At 49.0% G+C, this 27,868-nt stretch overlaps 3 protein-coding genes across 8 annotated transcripts; 1 reads left to right on the top strand and 2 right to left on the bottom strand.

Moving 5' to 3' along the window:
• Positions 1–3,907: 3,907 nt before the first annotated feature.
• Positions 3,908–12,789, top strand: LOC106828458 (G patch domain-containing protein 4). Of its 6 annotated transcripts, none has more exons than XM_070497741.1 (10): positions 4,337–4,449; positions 4,887–5,047; positions 5,316–5,375; positions 6,718–6,854; positions 7,303–7,376; positions 7,485–7,577; positions 7,678–7,764; positions 9,306–9,397; positions 9,656–9,706; positions 9,923–12,789. In XM_070497741.1, the coding sequence occupies exons 4-10, from the start codon at positions 6,776–6,778 to the stop codon at positions 10,704–10,706; spliced, it is 1,260 nt and encodes a 419-aa protein (XP_070353842.1). In that variant the 5' UTR covers positions 4,337–4,449; positions 4,887–5,047; positions 5,316–5,375; positions 6,718–6,775; the 3' UTR covers positions 10,707–12,789. The 6 variants fall into 6 exon arrangements, with proteins under 6 accessions (XP_014692448.1, XP_014692449.1, XP_070353842.1 ...); XM_070497740.1 differs by having other exon boundaries at positions 5,316–5,394; XM_014836962.3 differs by lacking the exon at positions 4,887–5,047 and having other exon boundaries at positions 3,908–4,449; positions 5,316–5,394.
• Positions 11,549–14,359, bottom strand: NAXE (NAD(P)HX epimerase). Its single transcript, XM_014836964.3, has 6 exons — positions 13,879–14,359; positions 13,645–13,753; positions 13,389–13,499; positions 13,190–13,303; positions 12,273–12,420; positions 11,549–11,911 (listed from the first exon to the last, which is right to left on the bottom strand). The coding sequence occupies exons 1-6, from the start codon at positions 14,058–14,060 to the stop codon at positions 11,709–11,711; spliced, it is 867 nt and encodes a 288-aa protein (XP_014692450.1). The 5' UTR covers positions 14,061–14,359; the 3' UTR covers positions 11,549–11,708.
• A 2,941-nt stretch (positions 14,360–17,300) lies between these two features.
• Positions 17,301–24,706, bottom strand: TTC24 (tetratricopeptide repeat domain 24). The gene is given in 13 exon segments (XM_070497748.1): positions 17,301–18,226; positions 18,635–18,731; positions 18,852–18,894; positions 18,896–18,946; positions 18,948–18,967; positions 19,407–19,516; positions 19,642–19,739; positions 20,771–20,869; positions 21,204–21,316; positions 21,489–21,617; positions 22,220–22,423; positions 22,625–23,328; positions 24,595–24,706. Coding segments are annotated over 12 exon segments (1,746 nt in total). The 5' UTR covers positions 23,325–23,328; positions 24,595–24,706; the 3' UTR covers positions 17,301–18,144.
• Between the last annotated feature and the right edge of the window lie 3,162 nt (positions 24,707–27,868).

Raw genomic sequence — 27,868 nt, 5'->3', positions numbered from 1 at the left:
TTTTTTTCTTAACAGAAAGAAAAGTAAATAACATTCTACTGGGTAAACATTGCTAGCATTTGTGACATACACTTTTAAAAATCCCACATTGTGGTTGCAACCACAAGCTCTTTTCTCTTGCCTCAGTCTCAGATTTCACTAACAGAAAGAAGTGACTTTTACAACATTGGGCGTGGACTTAAACCCACTGCAGAACAATAAGCCAAGACCTGAATATTGAGGGTTGAATTCTGCTCCTGAAATTTGGAAAGGAAAGGTAATCTCCGGGCCACACTCACTTCCTCCTCAAGGCCCCCCTGTGGCCAGTCGTATGTCTCTCATCTCTGTGACAGTCCCTCAGCACTGAGGAACTCAACTGGATTCTTTTGCTGTTTTAAAATTATTTTTCCTGATAAAATATATTAATTGTAGAAAAATTGGAAATCGGAGAAAAATGTAAAGATAGGGAAATGCTTACTCATAATCACTTCACCAGGAATGACTGCTGACGACATGTTAGTGCTCCCCGCTGGGTGTTATAGTATGCCCATGGATTTTTTTTTTTTTTTAGATATAATCCACACACCATAAAATTCACCCTTTTAAAGTGTACAATTCAGTAGGTTTTAGTGTGTTCACAAGTTTAACCATCACCACTATCTAACTGCAGAGCATGTCATCAACCCAAAAAAAGAAACCCTGTTCCCAGTAGCAGTCAGTCTCCATGGACCTGTGTCAATGGGTTTGCCTATTCTGGGCATTGCATGTAAATGGAATCATACAGTACGTGGCCTTTTGTGAATGGTTGCTTTTACTTAACGTGTTTTCAAGGTTTATCCATGTTGTGGCATGCATCAGTACTTCATTCCTTTTGATGTGTGAATAATATTCCATTGTGTGGATCTACCATATTTTGTTTAACCATTCATCAGTTGATGGACATTTGGGCTCTTTCCACTTTTTGACTATTATAAATAATGCTTCTATGAACATTTGTGTACAAGTTTTTGTATAGACATATATTTTCAGTTTTCTTGGGTATATACCTAGGAGTAGAATTGCTGGGTCATATAGTAATTCTATGTTTAATTTTTTGAGGAACTTTCAAACTGTTTTCCAAGGCAGCTGCACTATTTTACATTCCCACCAGCAATGTATGAGTTCCAGTTTCTCCACATCCTCACCAACGCTTGTTATTGTCCATTTTAAAAATTATAGTTATCCTAGTAGGTGTGAAATAGTATCCTTTTGTGGTTTTCATTTGCATTTCTCTGATGACTAATGATGTTGGACATCTTTTTATGTGCTTATTAGCCATTTGTATATCTTCTTTGGAAAAATGTTTATCCAAATCCTCTGCCCATTTTTAAATTGTGTTGTCTTTTTATTGTTGAGTTGTAAGAGTTCTTTATATATTCTGGATATTAGAATCTTATCAGACATATGATTTGCAAATACTTTCTCCCATTCTGTGTATTGTCTTTTCTTTCTTGGTGGTGTCCCTCAGAGTACAAAAGTTTTTAATTTTGATGATGTCCAATTTATCTATTGTTTTCTTTGGTTGTTTGTACACTTGCAGTCATAGTTAAAAAAACTATTGCTTAATCCAAGGTCATGAAAATTTACATCTATGTTTTCTTTTAAGAGTTTTATAGGTTTAGCTCTTACATTTAGGTCTTTGACCCATTTTGAGTTAATTTTTGCATATGAAGTGAGGTAGGGGTCCAACTTCATTTGTTTGCATGTGGATATCCAGTTGTCCTAGTGCCATTTGTTGAAAAGACTATTCTCTCTCCATTTAATTGTTTTGGCATTCCTTTTGAAAATCAATTGCCCATAAATGTATGGGTTTGTTTCTGGATTCTCAATTCTATTCCATTGATCAACATCTCTCTCCTATGCCAGAATTGTAGCTTTGTAATAAGTTTTGAAATTGGGAAGTGTTAGTCCTTCAACTTTGTCCTTTTTCAACATTGTTTTGGCTATTCTGGGCCCCTTGCATTTCCACATGAATTTTACGATCAGCTTGCCAATTTATGCAAAAAATCCAGGTGGGATTTTGATAGAGATTGTGTTGAGTCTGTTGACCGATTTGGAGAGTATTGTGATCTTAACAATACTAAGTCTTCCAATTCATGAAAATAGGTATCTTTCCATTTATTTAGATCTTTAATTTCTTTCAACGACATTTTGTAGTTTTCAGTGCACAAGTCTTGCACTTCTTTAGTTATGTTTTGTTAAATTTCTAGGTGTTTTATTTCTTTTGATGCTATTGCCTATGGATTTTTAACATAGATGGGCTCTTATTATGGGTACCATTTTGTATTGGCTCTTTTCTTTTCAATTATATCATAGACATTTCCCCCTAGTTATTAAGAATCTTTCTTCAACATCATTTTTAAGGCTACATATCAGTCCTTGAATGGTTACACTAATTTATTCAGCCATTCTGAAAGGGATATTTAGGTTCTTTACAATTTTTCCATTTTACAAATATTTCTGTAATAAATATTTCTATGCATCCTGCTATGTCTGCATTTCAGATTATTTCCTTATAAGTATTTGTGCATTCTTGTTCTCTCTTAATGGCCTTTATTTCTACTCTTCTGAGGTGTGAGACCCCATGAAATTTCAAATTCCGTGAGGCCCATTCCTCCTCTTTTGCAAATCCACATAGTCCTCAGGGACAGGCCTACAGCCTTGAGGTGGCTCCTTCAGGAAGCTCTCAGGGGTCCTAGACTGGGTCAGGTGCTTCTCATCTTACCCCACAGCACTGTCCTGACCTTGGCATAGTTCTCATCACTCAGCAATATAAATGCCTGGTACCTTGTTATACCTCCAGATCGTGAGGCCCAATAGGACAAGAGGTGGACATTTTTATACCTCTAGCCCTGGGTCTATAGGAGACCCTTAATAAATGTTTATCAAATGAGCAAGTCAGGTAGAACAAGGAGCTCAAGTTTCTAGACCAGACTAGGAATCTTCAGTCAAAGAATTATGGCCACTAGGTATTTGGAGTGGCCTGCAATGTGTGCCACACAGAAATTGTGGGCTGGAAAGGGCCCTTGAGGTTGCCTCATTCAGGAGTTTCCAAACCTCTTTTATGAGCACAATACATAATATTAGATAGACAGATAGATAGATAGATAAATAGGTAGATGGAGTAGAAAAGATGAAGTGGAGGAGATGGTGGAAATTGAAGTCCTGTCTGTGGAATTTTCCCAGTGGCCCAAGAGACCACAGTAAAACCAAGTTTGTAAAAATGACTGAACTAGTCCAGTATTTTTTTAAAGACCAGGGAAAGGGTGATCTTGAGCGGGAGAAGTCCCTTGTTCAAGGTCATGTAATTAGTGGCAGACTGGGAAAAGGGCTCCGATCTGATTCACAGAACATTCCTCTATTGAATCCAGCCTTTGAGAAGAACCTCAGAATCATCCCACATCCCTTCTGCAGGCATCTAAAATTCCACGAACCAAGATTCAATGTTTAGAGCAAAGTATTGTCCCCATGGAGCATATTTTAAAAGTAAAAATAATTCTACTGAAAAAGACGTAGAAAGCTGAGAAGTATGACATACTAAGCAACTGGGACAAGGCTTTACTGTGACATGACGAATTTCCTCTTTGGATTCCTAGGGGCCGCGACGTTACCAGAAATACCGATGTAGGGAGGGACACGTCTTTGAGGTTTCACTCTTGGGTGGCTCAGTGAAGCCTAGGAACAGTTCGTGGGGAGGGGGCACGTACAACCCCTCTTGCTGACTTCTTTACAGTATCTTCGTTCCCTCCCCTGCTGAATGGATCCTCAGCTTAAAAGGCAAGTCCAAACTCAGCGTGGCACGTTTTCCGGGATCCTGCGTCTCTCCATGCCCTGCCCCCATCTCCTCCAATCCTACTCAAGGTCCCAACTTGCCCTGGCTAGACTGGGTGCTCTCCGAAGTCAGGGCTCGTGTCTTATGCATCTTTGTATCACCAGTACCAAAGGCGCAGGTCCTGGCACACAGTGGTGAGTTAAACGGTGTTTGATGAACCTACTGAAACCTCTAATCTCTAGGCTTTTATAAATAACTGTCCCGCAGGCTGGGTATTCATCCTCACAAAATCACCTCAGAGGTGCTACCTCCTTCTCCGCCCCCACGAATCTCTCAGGCGACTCTCGATGCTTTCCTCTAGAGTTTTCCTTCCTCATATTTGTGCCCGGGACTAGCTCAGGGTCTGCAGAGAGCAAGTAAGTAGAACACCTCCTGAACCTCCGGAAATAGGCACGCTCCGGGGCCGAGTTTCTATGGCAACCATACAGGCAACCTGGCCTCCTCAGTACAGTTTCTCCTGGGAGGACCGGGACTTCAGTTGCCACGGGCGTCTCTATGGTTTCAACAGCCTAGAAGGACAAAAACGACACTTCCGGGAAGATGGCGGGGCACAAGTCAGATCTGGCACGTGTTTCCGCGGAGAGGACCCTGCAGTAACGGTAAGGGGCTACGGTCTCCTGAATGGTGGCAGTCTGAGCTAGGGCTCAGGAGCAGATGTGAGAGCAGCAGAGCAGTTTTACCCAAGTGAAACTGCGGCGGGGAGGCTGGAATTTAGACCCCAAGAGGAGGCCAGGGGAGGGGGTAGCCGGCTCTTTAGAACCGCTTAAGAAGAGTGGACCCGGGCCACTTCTCCAGAAAACTCAGGGTGACTGGAGAGGTGACAGCTCCTGAAAGCGTGCTCGCAGCTTTCACAAAGACTGCGGCGCACTGCCTGGGACCTAGTTGTTTCTGTCCGCAGTTATCCATTGTAAGTCCGTTAAAGCACTTCCCACCTGTGTCATTCAGTTCAACAAATAACGACTGAACGCAGTCTCGATTCCCGGCTCTGTATTAAGTGCACTAGGGTTGACGAATAAAGCCCCTCTCTGATTTCCAGGGCATATCGTTTCAAATTGCTGCTACAGGGATAGGCTGTGGTAAGACTTCACGGCAGAAAGCATAAAGAGCTGTGAGAGACTGAGGAGTGTAGTGATTAAGACCACCAGTTCTGGAATGCCTGAGATCCCGGATCCACCACCTACCAGTTATTTGATTTGGGCAAGTAACTAAGCCTCTCAGTGCCATTTCTTCATTTGTGAATTACACTAATAACATCTCCTTAATAGGGTTGTTGGGAGGATTAAATGAGATAATCTCTGTGAAGCAATTAGCAACAGGCAGGCATTGAGTAAATGCGTAAGTGTTGAATGATGTTGTTGTTATAATTATTGAAATCTGGAGCTGACAGATGAGAGAGAACTGAGAAGAGGCAGAGTTTTGAGGTGGCCTTAAAGGCGTCAGTGTTTGAATTTTACTTCTCTTACAGTATCAAGAAGCAAGATAGGATCATTTCTTCACTCAGTGCTTTTCTCTTGGGATTCTGAAGGTATCAGTTATGTTTTCAGGTAATTGTCCTTCACAGTAGAAATGTGAACAGAAACATAAGTCATTCTGAATTTGCTAGTGTTCACACCTAATCAGACTGGTCATCATTCTTAAGCCTAATATATAACGTTTAGGAGGGGTTACTTAATGATGTGTCTGATTTTTTAAAGCATACTTGCTTAAACACATGTGAAAGTTTTATCCTTCAGAGCTGGCACTTTGGATTACTCCAGTAGTGCCATTAATCAGCTTTCAAAATGGTCTGCGATTCCTGCGATAAATGATCTTAGTACAAGTTAACTTCAGTGAGTCACGTCAGCAGTGGTCACCCTAGTTTTGAATGTCTGTATGATAATCCATCTTAAACATTTCAGAGGCAAATTTGGTGTATAAATAAGTTGGAGACTGCCATTATGGGGGTCCAAGAGGAGGAACATCTGAATGTCTATAAAGAACTCCACCTAGTTGGTGATATCATCAAAAGGGCCACTTCAGATTTGGGCAGCCTAGGCTCGTTCCAGCTCCATCTCTTAGTAGCTGTGTAACCCAGGCAAGAAACCCAGGGCTGCTTTCCTTGTTTGTAAATAAGGATAATACCGATCTCAGAACTGTCAGGATTAAATAAGACAATATGACGATATTTCCAGTCCACCTGTTATGCATTAAATGCTCAAGAAAAGCGCCTTTCTTACGCTAGACAGTTTCAAAAGGGGTGCTCCAAAAAGACTGAAAGACAGCAGCAATGGGGACGAGGTCTGTAGCCCCCACACCGAGGAGACAGTGTAAATGCTGGGCATGGGTATGGGATATGGACTCTGTAAAGTACCGTTATCTTATCACTAAGGTTAACAAGTACGTCATTGCTTTGTTTTTCATGGTAATAATCGTGGGAGATAGTATCATGTAGTGGTAAAGAGTGGAGACTCTGCAGACAAGCGGCCTGGGTTTGAGTTCTGCACACATTAGCTGTGTGACCTTTGAGCAAGTCACCTAACTTCTTTAGGCCTTGGTTTTCTCATTTGTGAAAAAGAAATAATACTTTTCTGAACGTGAAGTTCAGGAATTCTTCCTGGGCTGGGAAGATTAAATGAAATAATCCACGTAAAGCTTTAGCACAGCCTAGCATCTGGTGAGCTCTCCATAAATTTCGGTATTATTATTAATACCAGTCCTCCTTGACTTTTTGACATGTTGATGTTGACCTCTCTGTGGTCAGACAGGGAGCTCCCCAAGGACCAGGCCTCCTTCCTCTGTCTCTGCCGCAGGTTCAGGAAAGAATTCTTATTTGAGCAGTCAGGATGGAGTTGATGGATGACTTGGGCACTTTTCCTTTCCTCTTAAAGGGATGATGGTGACCTCCTCTTCTCTAATGAGGGCCTGAGGACAGTGACTCTTCTCACCATGAGTGTCACCCCGGAGGTCAAGAGTCGTGGGATGAAGTTTGCTGAGGAGCAGCTGCTAAAGCACGGATGGACTCAAGGTGATCCCCGTGGGGCCCCTTCCACATCCTGCCAACTCCCTGCCTACTGCCCAAGGGAGAGGCAGCATCCTGGATTACCCCCATGTGGTCCATTCAGTTGGAGGAGGAAAAGCGAGTTTAAAGGGAAATTTGCAGAAGAAAATTTCTGACTTTTCCAGAAAAGGGAAGAATGGAAGAAATTTGACAGTGAATAGTGAGAAAGAAGTGGCTGGGAGGACTGGGAGAGGGAGAAAGTGACATGACCTCTGTCCTGAAAGAATTATGAAGGAAAAGATAGTCTGGGCTCAGACAGAGGCAGGGGGAACTGCCCGGAGTGGGCTTCCAAGAGGGACAGGGCTTGCCCAATGCTAGGTGTGTGGAATGGCAAGCAGTGGCATGTGTTGGGGGTGCCATGTGAGGGCTGGGGGCAGGCAGCAGAATAAGCCAAGTCACTCACTGTCTTCTGCAGGCAAAGGCCTGGGCCGGAAGGAGAATGGCATCACCCAGGCCCTCAGGGTGACACTGAAGCAGGACAATCATGGGGTAAGATTGGACAGGCTGAGGGAGGTCAGTGTGGACGGGAGAGAGGAACCCTTGAGGATGGGGGGGGGAAGGGGACAGGTCCTGAGTTCATACTTCTTCCCCTGGCAGGTGGGACACGACCCTGCCAAGGAGTTCACAAACCACTGGTGGAATGAGCTCTTCAACAGGACTGCGGCCAGCCTGGTAGTGGAAACTAGGGAGGTATGAGCTCTAATAGATGGGCACATGAAACATGAGGGCCTGGGACCCATGGGGGGAGGGAGACATGGCACGTCACCCACTCACTGATACTTCCCCACAGGATGGAGTACAGATAAGGCGCCTTTCTAAGGAGACCACCCATCGTAATCATCCCAAGCCCAACTTGCTGTATCAGAAGTTTGTGAAGGTATTAGAGGCTGCGGGTGAGAGGGTCCATCCTTTTTTCCTTCCCTGGTCTCCCCTGGGGCCTGAACAATTGCCTTGTATGCCCTACCTGTTCTCAGGACTGTCCTAACATAGTGGAATCCTGTGACCGACCTCACTGTTGCTTCCTTAGACTGCCCAGACCCTCAGCAAGAATGGCAATCTTCGGGTTGCATGGATCCCTGCCATCTGCTGATGGGGCAGCAGTAGGGAGTGGGAGCAGGGACACAGTCAGGAGCTGCCAGGGCAGGGCAGGGAGCGGGTGTCTAATTCAGAGGACTCAGAAGCCAGGAGAGACCTGAGAGATCATCTGGCCCATCCTCCTTATTTTGCACACGTGGCCAAAAGTGGGGCAAGTGTCTTGCTGTAGAGCCCATGGCTGGCTAGCAGTGGCAGACAAGACTAGAAGCCAGGTCTTCAGACTCCTGCTTCCAGCATACCAAGAGACGGGAGCTGACATTTACTGATCATCTGTATGTGCTAAGGGCTCCACATGTTATCTAGCAAATCTGTCCCATTTCTCTTCATCTCTCTGGCCATCTTCTACCCTAGTTCAAACCATCATCTCCTGCTTAATTTCTTTCACAGCCTAGTAACCAGACTCCTCACCTCTAGTCTCACTCCCCACCCCAATCCTCCACAAAGCATCCAGTGTTCTCGCTAAAACACGTTTCATTGTCAGTGGCTCCTTTTCGACTTAGGATGACACTGTCTAGATTTATCAGACTGGCTCCTGTGGCCCTTCATGCCCGTCCCTGCCTTCTTCTCTAGCTTCATCCCTTGCCACTTCCCTCAGGACCTCTACACTTTGGCCAGATGGAATCTGATTCTTTTCTTTGAAGGTACCATTTTCTTTCACCTTCACGTTTTTGCACATGCTATTTCCCCTGCCGGGGACACACTGCTCCCTTTCCCCCTCTATCTGCTGACTTTTTCTTGTCTTCCAGAGCTCAGCTACTTCAAGAACCTATTCCCCAAACCCTGCAGTCCAACTTGGGTACCTTTCCTTTAGCACAGGCAACACTTGCATCACAATTGCCTCTGTTCTGCCATCGTCCTTTCCCCCTCATCATGTCGATTCCATCTGGGCTGGACCCCTCTCATTCTTGTTCCACTCTGCATCCCCAACCACTTGGCCCATAGGTTGTCAGTTAATCTGGTTAAGTAAAGTACTGTGCATAGGTATGGGGGTGTGAGAAGTGCCATCTTTATTGTCAGATGGCCACCAGGGGGCACTTGTCCCACTGTGAAGACCTGATGACCTAGAGCACTTCTTCCTCCCTTCTTTTGCCCACTAGCTATTGGTGAGCCAGGGAGGCCCCACCCCCCCAGGCAACTGCCACCCACTTCCTGCCCAAGTTGAAGTATGCAGTTTGGCACATCTCTCTGAGGGTCTGTAAGGAGTGACATTGGGGGCTGGCAAATTTGTGTCTATGCCTAAATTCGTGGGGGACTTCCAGGAGGGAAGGGGGATGGCAGTGGTGTTTCGTGGGCCTTGTCCACCCCCATAATCCCTCCTTCTAGACGGCCACACTGACTTCAGGTGGGGAGAAGCCAGACAAGGACTCGGAGAGCTGCAGTGATGACGACAACCGGGGGCCCGAGCCTCCAAAGATGTGAGACTTCATTTTAGCGCTGGGGGCACGTGGGAGGAGATGTCTTCAAATCTCAAGACAAAGGACCAAATCTAATGCTTGAGTGTGGGTTTCTTCGGGGTGGAACCATGCGTACTAATCTTTGTATCCCCAACACCTAGAAAAGTGCCAGGTCCTGAATAGGAACTCAGTGTAAAAGGAGTGTTTTAGAGGGGCGGAGAGGTCCAGCCTTTCCACCAGATCTGTTTGTAATTCCTGATCTCCCCATTCTCCCAACAGTCTGACCGATGAGATGCTGCTCCAGGCCTGTGAGGGGCGAACAGCACACAAGTAAGTAGTGTTTAGCTCCTTGGGCTCCCTTTTCTTCCCATCCCAAGCCCACCCTTGAGGAGGGCCTGTGCCTAGGGAAATAATTCCTACTGTCTGCCCATTGCTGAAGCTGCCTGAAGATAGGCAGCTCCTCCCCTACCAACTTTCCCTCCAGTCTCAAGGATTAAGCATATTTTCCCTGATACCTCGCTCTGACCTTGGCCCCATCTGTTTCAGGGCTGCCCGTCATGGGATCACGATGAAGGCTAAGCTTGCTCGGTTAGAGGCCCAGGAGCAGGCCTTCCTGGCTCATCTCAAAGGCCAGCACCTTGGGACTCCTCACCTGCAGTCTGAGAGCAAGCCCCCCCAAAAAAAGAAAAAGAAAAGGAAGCAGAAGGAGGAGGAAGAGGCTACAGCAACTGAAAGGAATGCAGAAGAAGAGTACCCAGAACACACTGATCAGAGCATCAGGAAAAGCAAGAAGAAAAGACATCATCAAGAAAAGGTCTCAGAGGAGAGAGAGGGAACAACCATAGGGAATGAGGAAGAAGAGGACGCAGGAGCAAGTGGGCCTGGGGAATTGAAGAGCAGAGAACATCAGTCTATCAGGAAAAGGAAGAAGAAGCAGCACCATGAAGAGGAGGAGGAAAAGGCTGCAGGTGCGGTCAGGACAGAGGAGGAAGAGAGCAGAGCATACCCTGACCCACATAGCACAGGCAAGAAGAGGCGGCAGCATGAGGAGGAGGCGGCTGTTACAGGTGGTGGGACCAGGGAAGCAGAAGGCAGAGCACGTGGCGATCGGAAAAGCAGGAGAAGTAAGAAGAAAAGACAGCGGCATCAGGAGGAGGAGATCTTGGATGTAAGGGATGAAGGAGATGAGGAGGATGGCAGGACTGGGGAAGTGGAGAGCACTAGCTCAAGCAGCAGAAGTAAGAAGAGGCGGTGGCAGCAGCCAGAGGAAAGAGCTGGAGGCAGCACTGACCAGAGAGCAAAAAAGAAGAAACAGAAGAAGAGAGACTGACGGTCAGGTCAAGGTGGGGCTCAATCGATTCCTCTTCAGGAGTTGAAGCCTCAGAGACCTGAGTCGGTGCAGGCCTTGTGCACCCTCGGGGAGGAGTCCCTCCCAGGGAGGAAACAGCTCAGGAACACCAGTCTGCTGTGAGAGCAGTAGCACCATGCCTTAGGTGAGGGAACGGGCAGGGTCCCCTCTGCAGCTTCTAACCCAGAGAGCGTCAACTCAAGTGCCTATTTCAGGGCTGCCCATCTTGGGATCACAAGGAAGGCTAAGCTTGCTCGGTTAGAGGCCCAGGAGCAGGCCTTCCTGGCTTACCTTGGCAGCCAAGGGACAAGGAGTGCTTAGGGCTGTGGGAACAGAAATGCAGATACCCTTTGAAGGGGGATCCTTGCTATAAGAAGCTGAAAATGTAGACTTATGTGAAATGTAATGGTTATCTAAATATTGTGAAGGCTAAGAAAAACATACACATTTAGGTCTCTGGGCTGCATTCAGCCCATAGGTTGCCAGTTTCTAACACTATACCAAATGATTGCATAAACATCAGCTTGGGCTCCTGTCTATAATAAAGTCCTGACTGGCATCTCCATTTCCCAGTCTGGGAACATCCTGAATACAAAGTAGAGTTTCCTTGGACTCCTTTGAAGAAATGCCTTCTGTTAACCTCCTGTCATCTTGCTACTCTGTTAAGCAGAAGGAGAAAGCTTAGAGAACCTCCTTCAGCTCCCTGTTTCCCTAATGGGTAAGAGTCTCGTGTGGGTAAAGGAGAGCACACCCCACTTGGGAGCCTCTTTCAGCATCTGAAAGTCAGTTTTCATTGTCCCCAATGCCAGAGCAACCTCTCTTGCCTCTTCTGTTCCCCTAGAGATATGGCACCTCGTCTCCAGTGTTGCTTTCTGGCTCCCGCCACCCATTAACCTTTATTGCCGGAAGAGCTCCCAGGACGCCACAGTTCTGGGAGAGAGAGGCACTAAGTCTTTATTGGGAAGAATGCCCACCCACCTTCCCTCATTGCAGACGATAGACACACTCAGTGTCAGGGTAGGGTGGCAGATTCAGCTGGTACTTCTTTTCCAGAGCAGGTGGCACGAAACGACCCCCCAGGTAGTGGTAGCGACCAGTAAAGTGGGTTGCAGACTTTTTGGGTGCTGTCAGGGAGATGAGCAAATCTGGCTGGATCCCTCCAGAGTTTCCTTTCTCCACATCCCAGCCTAAAAAGAGGGTGGTATTCAGGAAGAGCAGAAGAGGCCAGATGTCTGGTCTCCTTCCATACTTTCCTCAACCCTAGTCCTAAAGAAGTGGGAAGCTCCTCTGTGTTCCCACCTGAGGAACTCGCATCCTTGCAGCTCCACGTACCCCTGTGCTTTGGTCTCTTGGAGCTAATGTGTGAAGGGAACTCCTGAAGTCTTTGCTCCCCAGCCCTACTGTGGGATCCATAGGCTGTGTTCTGCCCCTCTAGACTCAACTCATTTTAGACTTGGTCTGAGCCTTGGGTCAACAATCAGGACTCCTAGGTACCTACCTCAAGACAGGGCAGGGCCCCAATCCCCCCAACCTCCTTGGACCCAGCACCTGAGGGAATGTCGATGCTGGCAATTGGCACAGTGAGTCCATTCAGGACACTCAGGATGCTGCGAAATGGCTCCCGAACGTCACCCTTGAAGCTGAAGCCAAAAATGGCATCTACGACCAGCTCATAGAGTTCATCAATCAGCATGGACTGTGGTGGAACAGAAAAAGGAAAGGATGCAGAGCCAGCAGCTGCACAAAGAGCCCTTAACAGAAGAGGGTTGTCCTCTGCACCCAGAGACTATTCAGAGAGGCACAAAGGTAATTTTCTCTCATTCAGATGGCACTCTGAGGCCTAGAGTTAAGTGCAAGTTGGTCACTGATCCAGGCCAAGCTGAGTCCAGACACATTTTCTGTTCTGAGTGCCTGCCAGCCCTTGGGGAGGCTACAGTGTGGGACAGCCTGAGACTGGGAGTCAGGAGGGCCATGATCTGGTTCTGTGACTTTGGACAAACCACTTCTCTGCACCTCAGTCTCTTCATCTGTAAAATGTGTTAAGAAATTTAAAAAAACAAAACAAGTTCTCAATTTCCCACCCCTAAATCCATGCATCTGCAGAAAGGGTCAAGGATGAGGCAGTCACTTCAGCCCCTAAAAGGGGCAGATAATGTGTTTACTGCATGCTGGAGGCAGAGGAACTGACTAGAGGGAAAGGAGTGCCCAGGGGAGATGAAGGGGACAGGAAGCTTTAGAGAGGGGGTGTTGGGACTCCGGGAGCACACCTTGAGGAGGAGAAGGCTCTTACACTGCTTCTATTCACAGAACATACTTCAGGCACCTTCTGTGCCAGACACTATCCCTACCCTGTAAGAGCTTATTGGGTAAAGAGGAAGATAAATGAGCGCAGCCTGGAAACGAGGGAAGAGCAGAACACAGGCAGTGGTTATTGTGGAGGAGGCCACTAAACTGGAGCCACCTACCTCTGGGGGCATTTCACCAAGGAAAGGGATGTCCATTTTCTGACACTGGGTCACCAGTGCAGTGAAGAGTGGCTTGTTAGGCCTTTTGGGGTAATAGATGGTTGGCTGGTAGCCCTACGAGGAAAGGAAAGGGGTAATTCAAGCCCAGATCCTAGAAACCTCACGCCCACCCCCCCACAGCCCTTCCCCAAATACTTACAAAGAGTTTGAGGTGTCGAGCACAGACCAGGCCATCTCCTCCATTATTCCCAGGGCCACAGACGACCAGGACAGTAGGGGGGCTCCTGGACATGGACGTTGGTGGATAGGCCTGAAGGCAGAGTCAAAGGGGATTCAGAGGGGCTTTGGGCACTAAGAGCCCAGGCTTGGTCCAGCTTACCCTCCCACTCCGTTGTGCCTAGGCCAGGGGGCTTGCACAGTGACTCGTCCCAAAGGTCGAGAGTTGCACCACTGACCTTGGCAATGGCTGTGGCGCAGCTCAGCCCAGCCAGCTCCATCAGTTGGTCCACGCTGAACTGGTACTCGTTAAAAAGCTCCTCGTCCACGGCCTGGGCCTCCTCCTGGCTGAGGAAAGCCACAGCCTGAGTCCCCGCCCCGCCGCGCAGCAGTGCCGCCCCGATCCCGCCCCCGGGAGTACAGCAGGCCAACCCCGTCCCGTGTCCCGCGTGCCCGCCCGCAGCCTCGCCTACCTCAGGTACTTCACCCCCGTGCTCGCCATGATCCCTGCGTCCCCGCGGCCGCCCGAGCTCAGGCGCCGCGGCTCCCACCACGTGGGTCCCGTGCGACAGACGCCGGCCTGGACTCTGACGCGCGACAGGCGCGAGCCCGCAACCAGCAGCCCGAGCCCCAGCAGCGTCCGCAGCCCGGACATCCAGCTCGCAGAGCGCGCGCCCCCGACCCGGCCTCCCGCCCCAGCGCATGCGCGGCTCCTCGCCCCGTCCCCGAGAGGCCGGGCCCTCGCGCCCCTGCCGGAAGCGGTCCTGGCGCGGGCGCCGAGCGGGTGTTTTCTTCCGGCACTTCCAGCCTGCGTCCCAGCCCTTCCCAAGAGTGTGTACGTATTGCCTCACACGTCCAGGTGGACCAGGAGCGCTTTGCTCCCAACCGCCCTTTGACGATAGTTGGTCATGTTTAGCATGGCGGTTAACCTGAGGCCCTGCCCTCCCACTTACTAGCTGAGTGAGCTTGGACGCTTTTGGTTTCGATTTCCTGTCGGTGAAACGGGAATACTAGTACACACTTCACAGGGTAGTAATGCAGGTAAAGCCGTCGACAGCGCCTCGTACGTAGAGCACGATAAATTAAGCTAATTTTTTACACTACTGTGTTTTGTATAACTTCGGACCCCTCTCCCCACTACGTTAGTTTCCCCTCTTTACCGGGATAGCACGCCATATTCTCTAATCATACGTAATATTTATCCCTCTTTATGGAGATAGAAAATTGTAAACTCTAAATAGGTTGAATATGCTACGGTTAAAAATGTAGTTGAAACCATAGACTCCATGTCACAAAAATATTTCAAGAAAAACCTGGAGAGAAAGACTTAAATTTTTTACCCAAGACACACTCTCGTAGGGTTAAGGGAGAAGTCTGCAGAATAACAAACCAGTTACCATCAAGGCACTAAAATGAAGATGAGTCTCAAGGTGGGGTGAAGGTCCTGTTTTTATGCTATATTTATTCTTTTTCTGTTTCATGAATTGCATTCCTGGCTAGTTCACTGAGAAAGGCAAGAACAAGCCCTGCTTTTAACTACTCCTCTGATGTCTCCTTTTTAATTATAGGAGGTTTCTCATTTCCTATAAGATATACCCTTAGCCTCCAGCTATGCTTGTTTTACATGTTTGTTGTGAGAAATTCAATTTATCGGACTGTGATTGTGGTGGAAAATTGTTTTTGTTAGACTGTGTTTGTGGTTGGAAACAGTTTATTCATCTAAATTGTAATGTACGGTGTATGTTACAACTGGATAATCTTATCAAAGGCCTCATTAACTTTGTTTTATAACTTCACCAGTATATAAGCAGCTTCACTTTTATATATTAGTCAAGTCGAGACTCCCTTCAGGCCTATTTGAGAAGATAAGTTTGGTGATTATGAAGATTCATTTCTAAAATGCGATGTGAAGTGTGTTTCTTTGACATAAGTAACATTTTGAATACTTATATGTGCCAAGTACTAACGTGAATCATTTCATTTTATCCTCACAGCAACCCTGTTGTTATTCCCATTTTACAGATGAGAAAACTGTCTCAAAGATGTTGAATGACATGCCTAATGATACAGTGATAGCTGTAGGTGGAGCTAGGATCCAAGTAGCTTGACTTAGAGTCTGCGCTCTGAAGTGTTATTTTATACTGAACTGCCCTCCCCAAATGCAGACATATGTAATTAAAGGGATGTTGCTGCTAGCATTTTGATGAGGTGTAACTATAGAATAGTAACACAAAACATATCCCACCACACACACCCAGAATTTATAAAACAACCAAATAAGGGCTGTCCCCAGGAAGGCAGTGCCCAAGATCTAGTCCACCTTGTTGCTGCTGCCTTTCTGACGTTTGGAGTTTTCTTGGGGAAATGTCTTCAAAACCCCTTTAGGAAGGGCACGTGGATGGAGCGCCTGCTGAGTTCCAAATGCGTTACATATGTTATCTAATTTAATCCTGTTGATCCTGTGATGTATTTTTATCCTCGTGTTATAGATGAGGAAATTGAATAGCAGAGAGAAGTCACGTAATTTTCCTAAGATGATACAGCTATTAAATGGTAGAGCCAGTGATGGTTGATGTTGGGTTGACCTGACCCAGTAGCAGTACTCCTGTGTGGCAGATGCTGCTACTTGTCCCTCAAAATCCATCCTCCTTTCTTCCTTTGGTAACAGAACCCCTGAGTTTTATCTGGCCACATGGCTGCCCAGCTAAACACTACATTTTCCTTCTCCCTTGCAGCAGCTAGGCATGCACCCATAGCTAACTTCTGACCAATTAGATGTGAGCAGAAATGATATATGCAACTGTGAGGTCATACCTTAAAAAAATGAATGTTTTCCTCCACTTCCTCTTTTCTTCTTATTGGCTGGAATGAAGGTATTACGGCTGAAGCTGGAGCAGCCATTTTAGACCATGAGATGGAAATCCTGTATTGAGGATGGCAGAGCATTCTGCCTGACTCCCCAAGCTCTATGGAGCCATTAAATCAGCCCTGGGCTGTTTATATGAGAAAGGAATAACGTTCTCTCCTTTTAAAGGCACTGTTATATCAGTCTTTCTTACAGCTAGTGAACTTGCATCCAAATCAAGACATCTTGAATGCCTGACAAGATAATAAGCTCCATTTAGATAAGGAAGATTGACAGCTGTGTCCCCAGCACCTAGTTCCACGCTTGGCTTATAGTAGGTGCTCATAAATATTTTAATGAATCTTCAAAATCTCATTGTGAAGTGGTTCACAGTACAGTAGCCCTCTTATCTGACATGATCAAGAGTGGATTATTTTATTTCAACTTAAAACAACACATTCATGGGGCTGGCCCCGTGGCCGAGTGGTTAAGTTCGTGCGCTCCACTGCAGGCGGCCCAGTGTTTTGTTGGTTCGAATCCTGGGCGCAGACATGGCACTGCTCATCAAGCCACGCTGAGGCAGCGCCCCACATGCCACAACTAGAAGGACCCACAACGAAGAATATACAACTATGTACCAGGGGGCTTCCGGGAGAAAAAGGAAAAAAATAAAATCTTTAAAAAACAACAACAACAAAAAACACATTCATTTGCCATCTGTCAAAGTGTGGTCAGGGTCTTTTCTTTGAGGATGGGGCCAATGATTGTAATTCTCCATCTTTCTTGCATAAACCTCACCAGTTATGTATCACCTGCAATTTCCAGTTTGCCTCCTTAAGGTGGAACAGACAGTTAATGGCATGTTTGAAGCGAGCTGAGTGTAAAATTCATCTAGATTTTTATTATTTTCCCTCAATCTGTAATAATCTTCCTGCTCACACTAATTCAACGGCAGTTTTTAAAGTGACTCACCTTAATCAAGTCTTCTAAGGATTCAACTTAGTTTTCATAGAAACAGTGCTTGTTTTCACACACTTAGCTCATTCATTTGTATAGTATTTAATTAAATTACAAATTACAATCACACATACAACCAGCATAAACACATTTGGTATCAAACGTAACCGGCTCTTGGTAAGCAATGGCTTAACTGGGGGAGTGGAACTGCACAGCATTCTGGAAGGTGCTCACTGTCTCAGTTTGAATCCTGGCTTCTCCACTTACTAGTGTGTGACCTGGGAGGACAGACTACATAACCTTTGTGCCTTCTCCTCATCTGTGAAAGGGGATAATAATAGCACCTCATAGGCTAGTGGTGAGGGTTAAAGGAGAAAACCCTTGTGAAACACTTGGAACAGTGTGTGGCAGGGACTAAGTGATCAGTAAATGTTACAGACTCTCTTTGTTGTGGCTGCTGGCAGCAGTTGTCCTCCAGGCTACAGGCTTGGGGTCCCGCAGCAGCATCCCTGCATCTCACGGAGGAAGCTGGGTGCATCAGTTGGTTAAGATGCATCTTCTGTAGTATCATGGCCCCATTTCTCATATGAGAAAATGAGGTCCAGAGGGAGTCAGTGACTCCAAAGCCTCTTGACCAGAAGCCTGTTTTAAGAACTGGCAAGGGCCTTAGCAGTCATGAGGTTTGGATCCAGAAAGAAAAGGGGAAAATTCACTATCCATCTTCCTTTTAACTTTTTCCTATTGAGTCCAAAACTCCCAGTGAGGAGCAAACTGAACACCTCCGTGCTGAGCCCGTAGAGCTCACTTGCTGACCATGTTGGGTTCCACGTCCATACAGCGCTGAACAACTGGGAAAGAGGCTCAATCCCAGGAATCCCTGCCATGTGTATGTTGGGGAGACACCGCGGGGGCCAGGGCCACAGCTAGGAGGATGGGGTCACATGATCGTGCAGAAGCCAGACTTGGTGGATCTCCTCTGAGGGTTCCTGCTGGGGGTTTCCTTGGGCCCTTTGAGTGACCTGAAGGAGGCAGAGAGGGGCTTGCCGTGGGAGGGACTGGGGAAGGAGCAGAAGGCAGCCTGCTCTGGCTCCAGCTTCTGTTGCCCTCTGGCCCTTACCTCTGCTGGTGGGCTCCAGGGCAGGAAGGAGTGGGCTTAAGCTGCATATCCCCCCATTCAGCAGGACTCCCCCTTTCTCCGAGGCCCACAGTCAGGCTGTGTTGGAGGCAGGGAACAACCCTGGATGAGGGTTGTTCAGATTGCTAGCAGGCAAAGACAAGGAGGCTCGGAGCACTACATCCCTAGTGACCAGACCACATCTCCCTCCAGCTTTAACAGTAATCATGTTCTGTTAAAATCATCCAAAGCCACGCCTCTCCTACTTTGTTTATCCATTCCCCAGGCCTCTTCCCCTCCCCTAGGGACCCACCTATTGGCTTGGGGACCATTAGGTGCCAGAATGCCAGGATACTTCATTTTGAGGGGGCCTTGGCCTCCAAATGGGACATGGGCCCTGGGTCCTGGACCTGGATGGAGAGGGACAGACACATTCATCACAGGCCTCTCTGCACCAAGAACCATCACAGTAGAAAAGAGAAAGCTTTGGGAAAACAAAGAGGGTGGGGGTTAGGGGATACGTTGGTCACTGTACACGGAGGGGGCCCCAAGGACTGTGCCATGTATGGGGCAGATGCTTGGCAAACCTGGGCCAACTAGAGGCTAGACTGTGGGAATGAATCACCAGTGCCTGGAAGAAAACACACTGAAAAGAAGACATCAGTGAATTCAAGTCAACAAGTAGCAAGCAACTCTGCCCCCAGAGTCCAAAGCCTTTCGGGGAGGAGAGTAGTAAACAGTGAGCCAGGGTAGGAAAAGTGCCCAGTGCCCAGGCACACAGTAGGCTTCCAACAAACCCTAGTGCTCTAAGATGCAAAGTTCTGGAAATTAGGAAAGCCGTGGAAGCAGGGAGGAAGAGGGGATTCAGGGAAAATGGGCCAGGGCCTTGAGAGAGGAACAGAAACCGGGGAAGGATGATCTGGGGCTTGGGACCCTGGAGAGCTGGTGGGGCAAGCCTCAGCATCAGGTCTGATGCTGAGACCTGGGCACGGGGGCAGGGGGGAACAGTAAGGGAAACGGGGATGGGGCTGAGGAGAGTGCTTCTGTTTTCAGGGAGGAGGAGCACACCAGGGACTTCGACTCACACTCCAGTCCCTGCGCCCAAGATGACTGCATGGAAATATTCACCGACCCCTCTTCCTCTTTCTCCTCATGGCCCTCCTCTAACTCTTCATCTTCCCACCCACCCGAAGATCTGTAGGGGTAGAGAACAGGGGGCAGAACAGCTCCCTGGAGGTCCCACCCCTACACCCAACTTTGACACCTCCCAACACCCTCCAGAGCCACATCCATCCCGGAAGCTCCACCCTCATCCTTCACCTGTGCTGCGCTTCTGCTGTGCTCCATCCCACCCTGGCGGGGGTGCCGACCGCCGGGCAGACCCCACCTGGAGCCTGAGGCCTCCGTGGAGCCGAGGTCTGAAGATGAAGGGGAGTAAAGGGAATCAGTTTGAGAAAAATGCCCATCCCAGCTGTGGATGTGTGTTAGAGTGTATGTTCCTTCTAGACACAGTGGCTCCAGAGAGACGGAGAAGTGCCAGACAAACCGGGGTGTGCTGCTTGTCTGAGAATGAAATTGCGGGGCAAGGCCCTTTGTTCTGTTAAGGTCCCACTAGTAACTCAATTTAGAACTCAAGCTCAAGGACTAGCAGACCTGGCCAGAGCCCGACCACCACCCCATCCTGCCTGGGCCCCCAGGGACAAAATCACAGAAAGTTGGTGGATGACTTCTGATGGAACCCAGGTCTTCTGACTCCACCCCCCATCCAGTCCTCTGCCTGTACCAGGCTAATTTAATTTCGCTTGCAAATTATTAACGTGGTATCCTAGACTTTAAAATAAGAGAGGATGTAAAACCTATTACATAAATATAATAAAGTATAATTTCAATTCCTGGGGTGGGAGGCTGCCTGAGGGTATCTCACAGTGTGAGGGAGGAGGCCGTTGGAGAGACATGGCCTGTTGGGATGGGCTGGGAGGTAGAGAGAGGGTAAGATGGAGTCCAAGAGAGGGGTATGGTGGAGACCCACAGAGAAATGGCCCCCAGAGAACCGCAGGTGGGAGAAAGGGACTTCCTTGCAGCACTGTCCCCATCCTGTGGCCCTTTCAGGAACTGCAACCAAGGCCTTAAAACTTTCCACCCCCTCCGAAGTACTGCTCAGGATCCTTGGTTGCACCCCGTGGCCTCCACCCACTGGGTTAGTCACCACTCAGCCAAAGCTCTGGCACAGCCCTAGTGTTGGAGACGTGCCACAGTCCCCAGCCCACCTCCCCACCCCCAAGTGGCTTCGGGAAAGTGATATATGTCCCATAAGCAGGCCCCAGAGCAGATGAACACAGATGAGCAGTCAAGCGCAACATCCCTGAGGACATTGGCTCTTCTTACCACCACCCGCTTCTCTGGGTAACCTCTCCCCACCCCTTACTCTTTGTCTCAGGTGTCATCTCACCAGGGTGTGAGTTGGGACAAGCCCACCCCGGGCCAAGTAGATCCTCATGGTGTCTGTCAGCTTGGCCACCAGCCGCTCTCGCACAGAATCTGGCTCCTTCTGGGGACAGGGTGGATAATGGGGTAAAGGGGAAGGCCTGGGTTTTGTGGTCCTCTGGGGATTGGGGAAGAAAGAAACAGGAAAGGGAGGAAGGAAGGGGGTTTGTCTCCCCTTCTTCTACCTCATCCCCGTGCCTTTGACAGGGTCCTGCCACTGCCTGCCCAGGGGACAGAGACGGACTCTCCCTCACAATAGTGTCCTGAGACCTAGCACACCCTGTGCCCAGTGCATGTCTGATGAGTGGATGAATGGTGGGGAGAAGACAAGGAGTGAAGGCAGGAGTGTCAGCTGGAAGGACAGCAGGGACATTAGATTCCGGGACAGAGGGTCTCACCTGACACCGGGCCAGTGCTTCCTGATAGTACTTCAAGGCCTGATCATGCTGCCCCAGTCTGGCTGCAGCAGCCCCCAGACCCTCACAGGCCTGCCACTGCCCTTTCACGTCCCCTGGGGAAGAAAGCCTGAGAGGTCCTCTCCTGGTTCCCTGCCCCACTGACCCTCCCCTCCAGAGGTACTCCCCAGCCCCAAGTCCCCCCATCTGCCTCTCCACCAACCCCGAGGACCCTCAGCCTTTGCCCACCCCCAACCCCCAAGCCACCTGCTACCCCCTCACCCTCACCAGTGTCCCGGGCAGCCTGCAGAGCATGCAGGTAGTTGTCTCTGGCGGCTTTGTGGTCCCCCAGCTGGCTCAGTGCAAATGCCAGGCTGCCAAAGCTCCGGCCCTGCTCCCACCGCTGCCCCATGGAGCCTGATGACAGAGCCCGGCCCACCCTGAGAGGGGGCCTTGGCTGCTGGGGCATCCAGACCCTACCCCCCAACCACCAAGGGAGGGTCCCAGGAGTCCTGGTGCTCAGCCCCAGCACACCGCCAGATGCTCCACAGAGGCCTGAACTGTCCACACCCAGCCTCTCCTCAGTCCTGAGTTTTGGCCTGACTGCCTCCCCCTGGCTAGTTGGAGCCATGCAACAACCCTGTGAGGCAGGCAAGGCAGATATTAATAGCTTCATTTTTATACGTGTGGAAACTAAAGCTTAGAAAGCAAAAATGACTCGCTGAGTATCACACCGTCATTCAGTCAGAGGAGGCACCGGGCTCCACATCAGGTTCCTTTTCCCAGCCAGTGCCCTTCCCTGTGCCCATTGCTGCCTTTCCAACCCCAGGCTTCAGCCTCTGGGCCCACAACCCTCTGTCCTGTCTGGCTGTCCTATCTCCTGCACCTGCCCCCTGGTGGTGGGCTTCCCGGCCCCATAACTAGTCCTAAAGGTCCATCTACTCTTCAGCCTTGAGGCCCTGAGGAACCCCCTCTTAGATCCTTGGACCGATTCCCATTCCCCAGCCCCTGGTACCCACCGTGCAGGTCGGCAGCCTTCTGGTGAAGCTCCCGTGCTTCCTGATAGTTGCCAAGGGCGTTGTGGGCCATCCCAAGGTTTCTTAGCACGGTGGCCTCCTCTCCTGGCCCCTGGCACAGGGGCAGGGCCTGCACGAAGGCCTCTGTTGCTAGCGGGAACAGCTGGAGCTGGGAGTAGCCCAGGCCTAGGTCATTATAGAGTTGCCCTAGAGGGCACAGCCAGGGTCACTGGTGGCCAGGGCAGATGCAGCTGAGGTTGTACTGGTGCAGCCCCTGTCCTACTCTCCCAGGGCTCCCCCAGCGCTTTCCCCAGCCCTCGAAAATGCCTCTGCTTCCACCCTCCTCTCAGAGTATCACCAGGTCTGAATCTCCCCACACCCCACACCTTCTCTGCCCAAAGGCCTCACCCAGCAGGCCCCGCTCGGTGCTCCTCTCGGCAAGCCTCCAGCTCTCCTCCAGCACCTGCACCACTTCACCCACCCCATGCTGCCCGCTCTTCAGCATACACCCCGCCGCAGCCCCCAGTGCGAGGGCTGCAGCCCGGGGCTGCCCTGCTTGTGCATAGGCCCGGCTTGCTTCCTGCAGGCAGTGGGCTGCTAGCTCAGGCTGTCCCAGAGCCTGGTAGCAGGCTCCCATTTTTGCCTGGGCTTGCCCCTGGTCACCGAGTGGCTGGTAGTGGCCCTGGGCCTTATGGTACCAGGCCAAAGCTTGAGGCAGGTCACCCAGGGCATGGTAGGCCAAGGCCACATTGAAACACTGGTCGCCATGACACCTGCCCTGTGCCTTCTCTTCAGGTTGGGCTCGCAGGAGCAGCTCAAGGCCTCTGGCTGGGTCCCCAGTCTCCACATAGGCAGCCCCCAGGTTGAAGGCACAGGCCCGGAGAACAGGAGTATCCCTTTTTCGTGGGGCCTTCAAGGCCAGGAGGAAGGCCCTTTGGAAGCTGATCAAGGCCTCATGGTTCCTGCCAGCCAGTAGGGCCCTGTGGCCAGCCTTAGTGAGGGTTTTGATGCTGGCCTCTTGCTGTGGCCACTTTCTTTTCTTCTTTTTCTTCTTGGAGCTTGAGGGCTCAGGCTCTTGGCGGGTATCCTCAGGGTTGGGGGAAGACATAGTGCTGACAACGGGGAACAGAGGGGTCAGTATGTCACCTTTGGCTTCCTCCAAAGCAGGATCCCTCAAGGACAATTCAGCTCTACCTGTGCCTGATGTGACCCTCAGGGTTTCAAGGATTTCATTCTACATCTCAATTTGCTTCATCTATCCCATTACGCCCCATATCAACTCTCCTTCTAATATCCCAACTAATTCTCATTCCTCCTTCAAGACTCAGTTCAACTGAGAGCTTCCTTCAGAAAGCCCCTCCTGAACCAACTGACTCCTTTACTCCCATAGCATCTTATGCCTATGTCTTTTATGGCATTTATCACCCTGGGTTAGAATTGCTGACTTTCATGTCTATCTCCCTTACTAGATTTGCAGTGACTTGAAGGGTCTGGCACATAGTAGATGCTCAATAAATGTTTATTGAATAAGATGAAACAGTTCTGGAGATAGATAGTAATGATGGTTCTAAGCAATGTGAGTATTAGTGCCACTAAACTGGAGACTAAAAAATGGTTTAAAATGGTTACTTTTATGTTATATATATTTTACCACAATAAAAATGTTCATTGAATGAATAAATGAATGGATGAATGAACAGAGCACATACAGAGCCTCTCCAACATCATCTTCACACTGTGACTCCACATGCACCCATCCACTCATAATCTAGTACTCCTACTGTCTAATCTCAAGATATAGCTCAAGTCAGTTCAACAAATACTCAGTGAGCTCCTGCTATGTGCCAGGAGCCATACAAGGTACTGGGGGCACAAAGTTGAATAGGCTATTGAAATGGCAAGGAGCCAACTTGCAGGAGCGAGGATTCTGTCTCTCCATTTACTGCCCACTCCCTATCTCAGGGGGAACCTCTTTTTCCCCTATCTCCTTGGCTTTCTGTCTGCTGCTAGTTCCGGTTCCCCAGCATCCTGCTGTGATCTCCAGAATCCTCTTAAACCCAAATACATTTCTCTCATCAGCATGTGTTTCCCATTACTATCTCTCCCCTTGAAAAGCAAAGCCTTTTCATGAACTCTCCTCCCAGGAAACAGGAAAGGAGTGGAAAAGACCCAGGCACTGGGCTCTCAGCCCCTCCCATTTTCTTCGTCCTTTTTTTCCGCCTTTTTTAGGAGAGGCAGGCAGAGGTGATTCTCTTTTTAAAGGAATTCACCGTGCTCCTAAGAACACCCAGGAATCCTGCCTCTTCAAGGCCCTCATCCCTGGGGCATTTCTGGCTACCCGCACCAGGTCTTGGGGCCCCAGCCACCGGACACCTTACCTCCTTCGATCTTCTCTGCAGCTGGCTTTCTGGAATGGGCCCTCTGGCTCACATTACCTCCCCTAGATCTTAACGCAGAGCCCCCGGGGTTACCAGACAACCAAGTACCGCCCTCCACTCCTACGGAATTCTTTGATTGACAGCTTAAGTGCCCTATCTCAGTGCTGAACCCTGTTGGTGCTTGGACACAGATACCTGGATTCCATTGCCCTTCCTGCCCTGCCACTCTCCACCCCTGCAGACACACCCCTCAAGTTCCTCACTTAAAGAAAAGAATCAAAGCATCATGGGCTTGTTACTAGTTACAACCTCAAAGATCATCTATCGCATACCCTCATTTCACAGAAGAAGGGACCAGGCTCAGAGAGCAGGTGTGACTAGCCTGAGGTCACAGAGCAGTCCTGTAGCTGGCATTAGACCCCAGGTTTTCTGATTCTGGGCTGACAAGCCTAGATTCCCTTCCACTACACTGATTGCAAGCTTTAATGAGGCTTGGGCTGTTCCAGAAGTGAACCCTTTCACGCATACCTACACGAACACACACACACTCTTATGCACTGTGCTTCTGTGTGGCAGTTTCTCATTTGGGAACAGGGTGAAATGCTGATGATCATGAAAGCCTTGGAGATCAGAAGAGCCTCCCTGGCCCCTGACTCCTCTTCTCAGTTCCACTGATCTGCAGCCTCCGAGTTCTGCTTAATGAGAGGACAGCGGGCCCCAGGACAATGGGCACCTACTGCCCTCACTCTCCAAGGGTGGCCTGCATCAGACAGCAAATGTCCTCATTTATCTGGTGAAAGCTCTCTTCTAAGTAAATGCCTTTGCCAGAAACAAAATTATAAGGAAGTAGTTGCGCTCACCTGCATTTGCCGGGCAGCCTTTGCTGAGTGCCTGCTGTGTGCGGGCACGGTGCTGTGTGCCACAGACAGTGCCCACGCCCAAGGCAGGCTCTCCCAGCTATCTGTAGCTTCTGTCCACAGGCTGGGCCTTCAGGATGCTACCACAGCCTGGCAAGGGCCAAACAGGCAGTACCATCTATCGCTCATTCAGCAGGCTTTCCTTAAGAGGAGGAGAGGATGATTTGGGGAGGGGACGGGGACTGCAACTGCTCTCATTAAGGTTCCAATGACCTCTCAATGATCTAGTGATGATTTCTGAATCATTTTCTTGTTTGATTCCCACTGTATCTGACATATCCCTGCAACTCTCTCCTCACTCAGCTTCCATGACCCACTGTGTCCTGGCTCTTTCTTCTGCTCTGACAACTCCTCTCTGTCTCCTTTGCTGGGCCCTCTGTCTACTAAACGCTAGTGTTCCCCAACACTCTGCCCTTTGCTTTCTTCTCTTTTTACTTTACATACTCTTCCACAGACATTTCACTCCTCTGATTTTGTTTTCTCTCATGTGGGTCCACTCCTTTGATTTTAACACCACCGATAAGCCAATAACTTCTAAATGTATACTTCTAGACTTGCCTTGTCCAAGCAAAATTCCTGTTTCCTCAAATCTACCCATCCTATGCTCCCAGTGTTAGCTGGTAAACCACCAACCCAGTCTCTAAGCTAGAAACCTGGGAGACACCCATGACTCCCCTCTCTCTTCCAGCTCTCTGTCCTGTTGGTTCTACCTCTGAAACCTCTATCCAGTGTATGCTCCCTTTTGCAGCCTCATGGCCATGGCCTTGGATGTGGTATAGTATATAGTGGTTAAGAATTCAAGCTTGGAGTTGGCCTATCTGAGTTTGAATTTTGGCTCTACCAGTTTTTACTGGTGTGACAGTTCTAAGCCTCAGATTCCTCATTTGTATTGTGAAGATTAAATAAGATGGTCCTTGTAAGATGACACTAAATATAGTACTGGCATATAGTAAGCACTCAGTGCATATTGTTTCAAGCCCCTATTCCACCAGGAAGGAGGAAACAATGTGAGTCCATTTAGTTTGTCTCCTCTTTTCTGCCAGGGTGGAGTCCAAGTTGGGGGAGGTATCGGGTGCTAAGACTTGAGAGAGAAGCCTATCTGGTCCATTTGCTATCCACTGACACCACCTTTCTTCTCATCTACCTGGCCCTTTCAGGTCCAGGGACCCTCGTGTCAAGCAGAAGAGGGGGTAACTCATCCAGATACTTCCTTTCTGGTTGGATTGGGCAATTTCTGCACAACTGTCTAAGAGCATACTACCTAGCTCATTATGCAGCTGTTCCTTCTCAGGGTCCTGTGCTTCCAGGGTCCTTCCCAGGAAGCAGGGAGTGGGACTTCTATCACCAGGAGCCACCAACATCTAGATTCTCTCTACTTCCCCCTGGGGGGGGGGGGGTGACAAAAGGGAATCTCTTCTGATTTCAGGTAACACTCACTCTCTTCAAACCCACGTCTCCCAGTTTTATCTCAGCCCTGAGGCACCTCTGTTCCTCTGAAGGTTTGTATATTTTCTGTTTTCTGCCCCTTCACATCTCTCCTCTGAGGCTATGAGCCTAGGCTGCCTAGCTGCTTGAATGGGGCGTTGGGGGGAAGGGCAAAAGGAGAAATACCCGATGGGGGAAGCCTATTAGGTAATATACCCAAAAGTATTTTTTCAGCATCGTGGTTGTTATAATTATTTTTATTAGTTCAGACCCTTATTATCTCTCACCTGTGTTACTGCAGTAAACTCCCAATTGGTCTCTGTCCCTAGCCTCACCCCACTCCAAGCCTCTGTTGCAAAAGAAATCTTTCTAAAATATAAATCTGGCTCTGACCTATGTCTAAAGTGTTCTTTGGCTCATGACTGCTCCCCAGACCACAGCCCAGCACCGTAGCATGGTGCCCAAGGCCCTGCAGGATCTGGCCCTGTGCCACTCCAGGCTTACTTCCTGCCTCTCCCTGGTTGAGCTTTGTTCTCCTATAAAACTGAACCGATTTTAATTTCCTGAACTCATCTCCTTGCTTTTGCTCATGCTGTTTCCACAGACTGAAATTCCTTTCTCCTCCAATCTGATTAATTCTTTTTAACTTTTCAACCCCAATCAGCTGTCACCTCCCCTAGGAAGTCTTCCTGTCCTTCACTGCGCTTAATTACAGCAATTACCTCCTCCCTCTGTGAATCATTGACCGCTGATTTACTTGACTATGTTTATCACTCTTTCCAGAACAGCAGGCTTCTTTAGGGCATTAACTCTGCTTATTTATTCCTACATCCTCACCACCTAGTTTAGTGCATAGCACCAAGTAGGCCACCCAGTTAGCGGGACCCAAGAATACCATACGAAGCGGAGCGTGGATATTGAAATAATAGACG

Source organism: Equus asinus, chromosome 25, assembly GCF_041296235.1.
Source record: "Equus asinus isolate D_3611 breed Donkey chromosome 25, EquAss-T2T_v2, whole genome shotgun sequence".
Lineage (NCBI taxonomy): Eukaryota > Metazoa > Chordata > Mammalia > Perissodactyla > Equidae > Equus > Equus asinus.
This window is presented reverse-complemented; position numbering and strand designations above follow the sequence as displayed.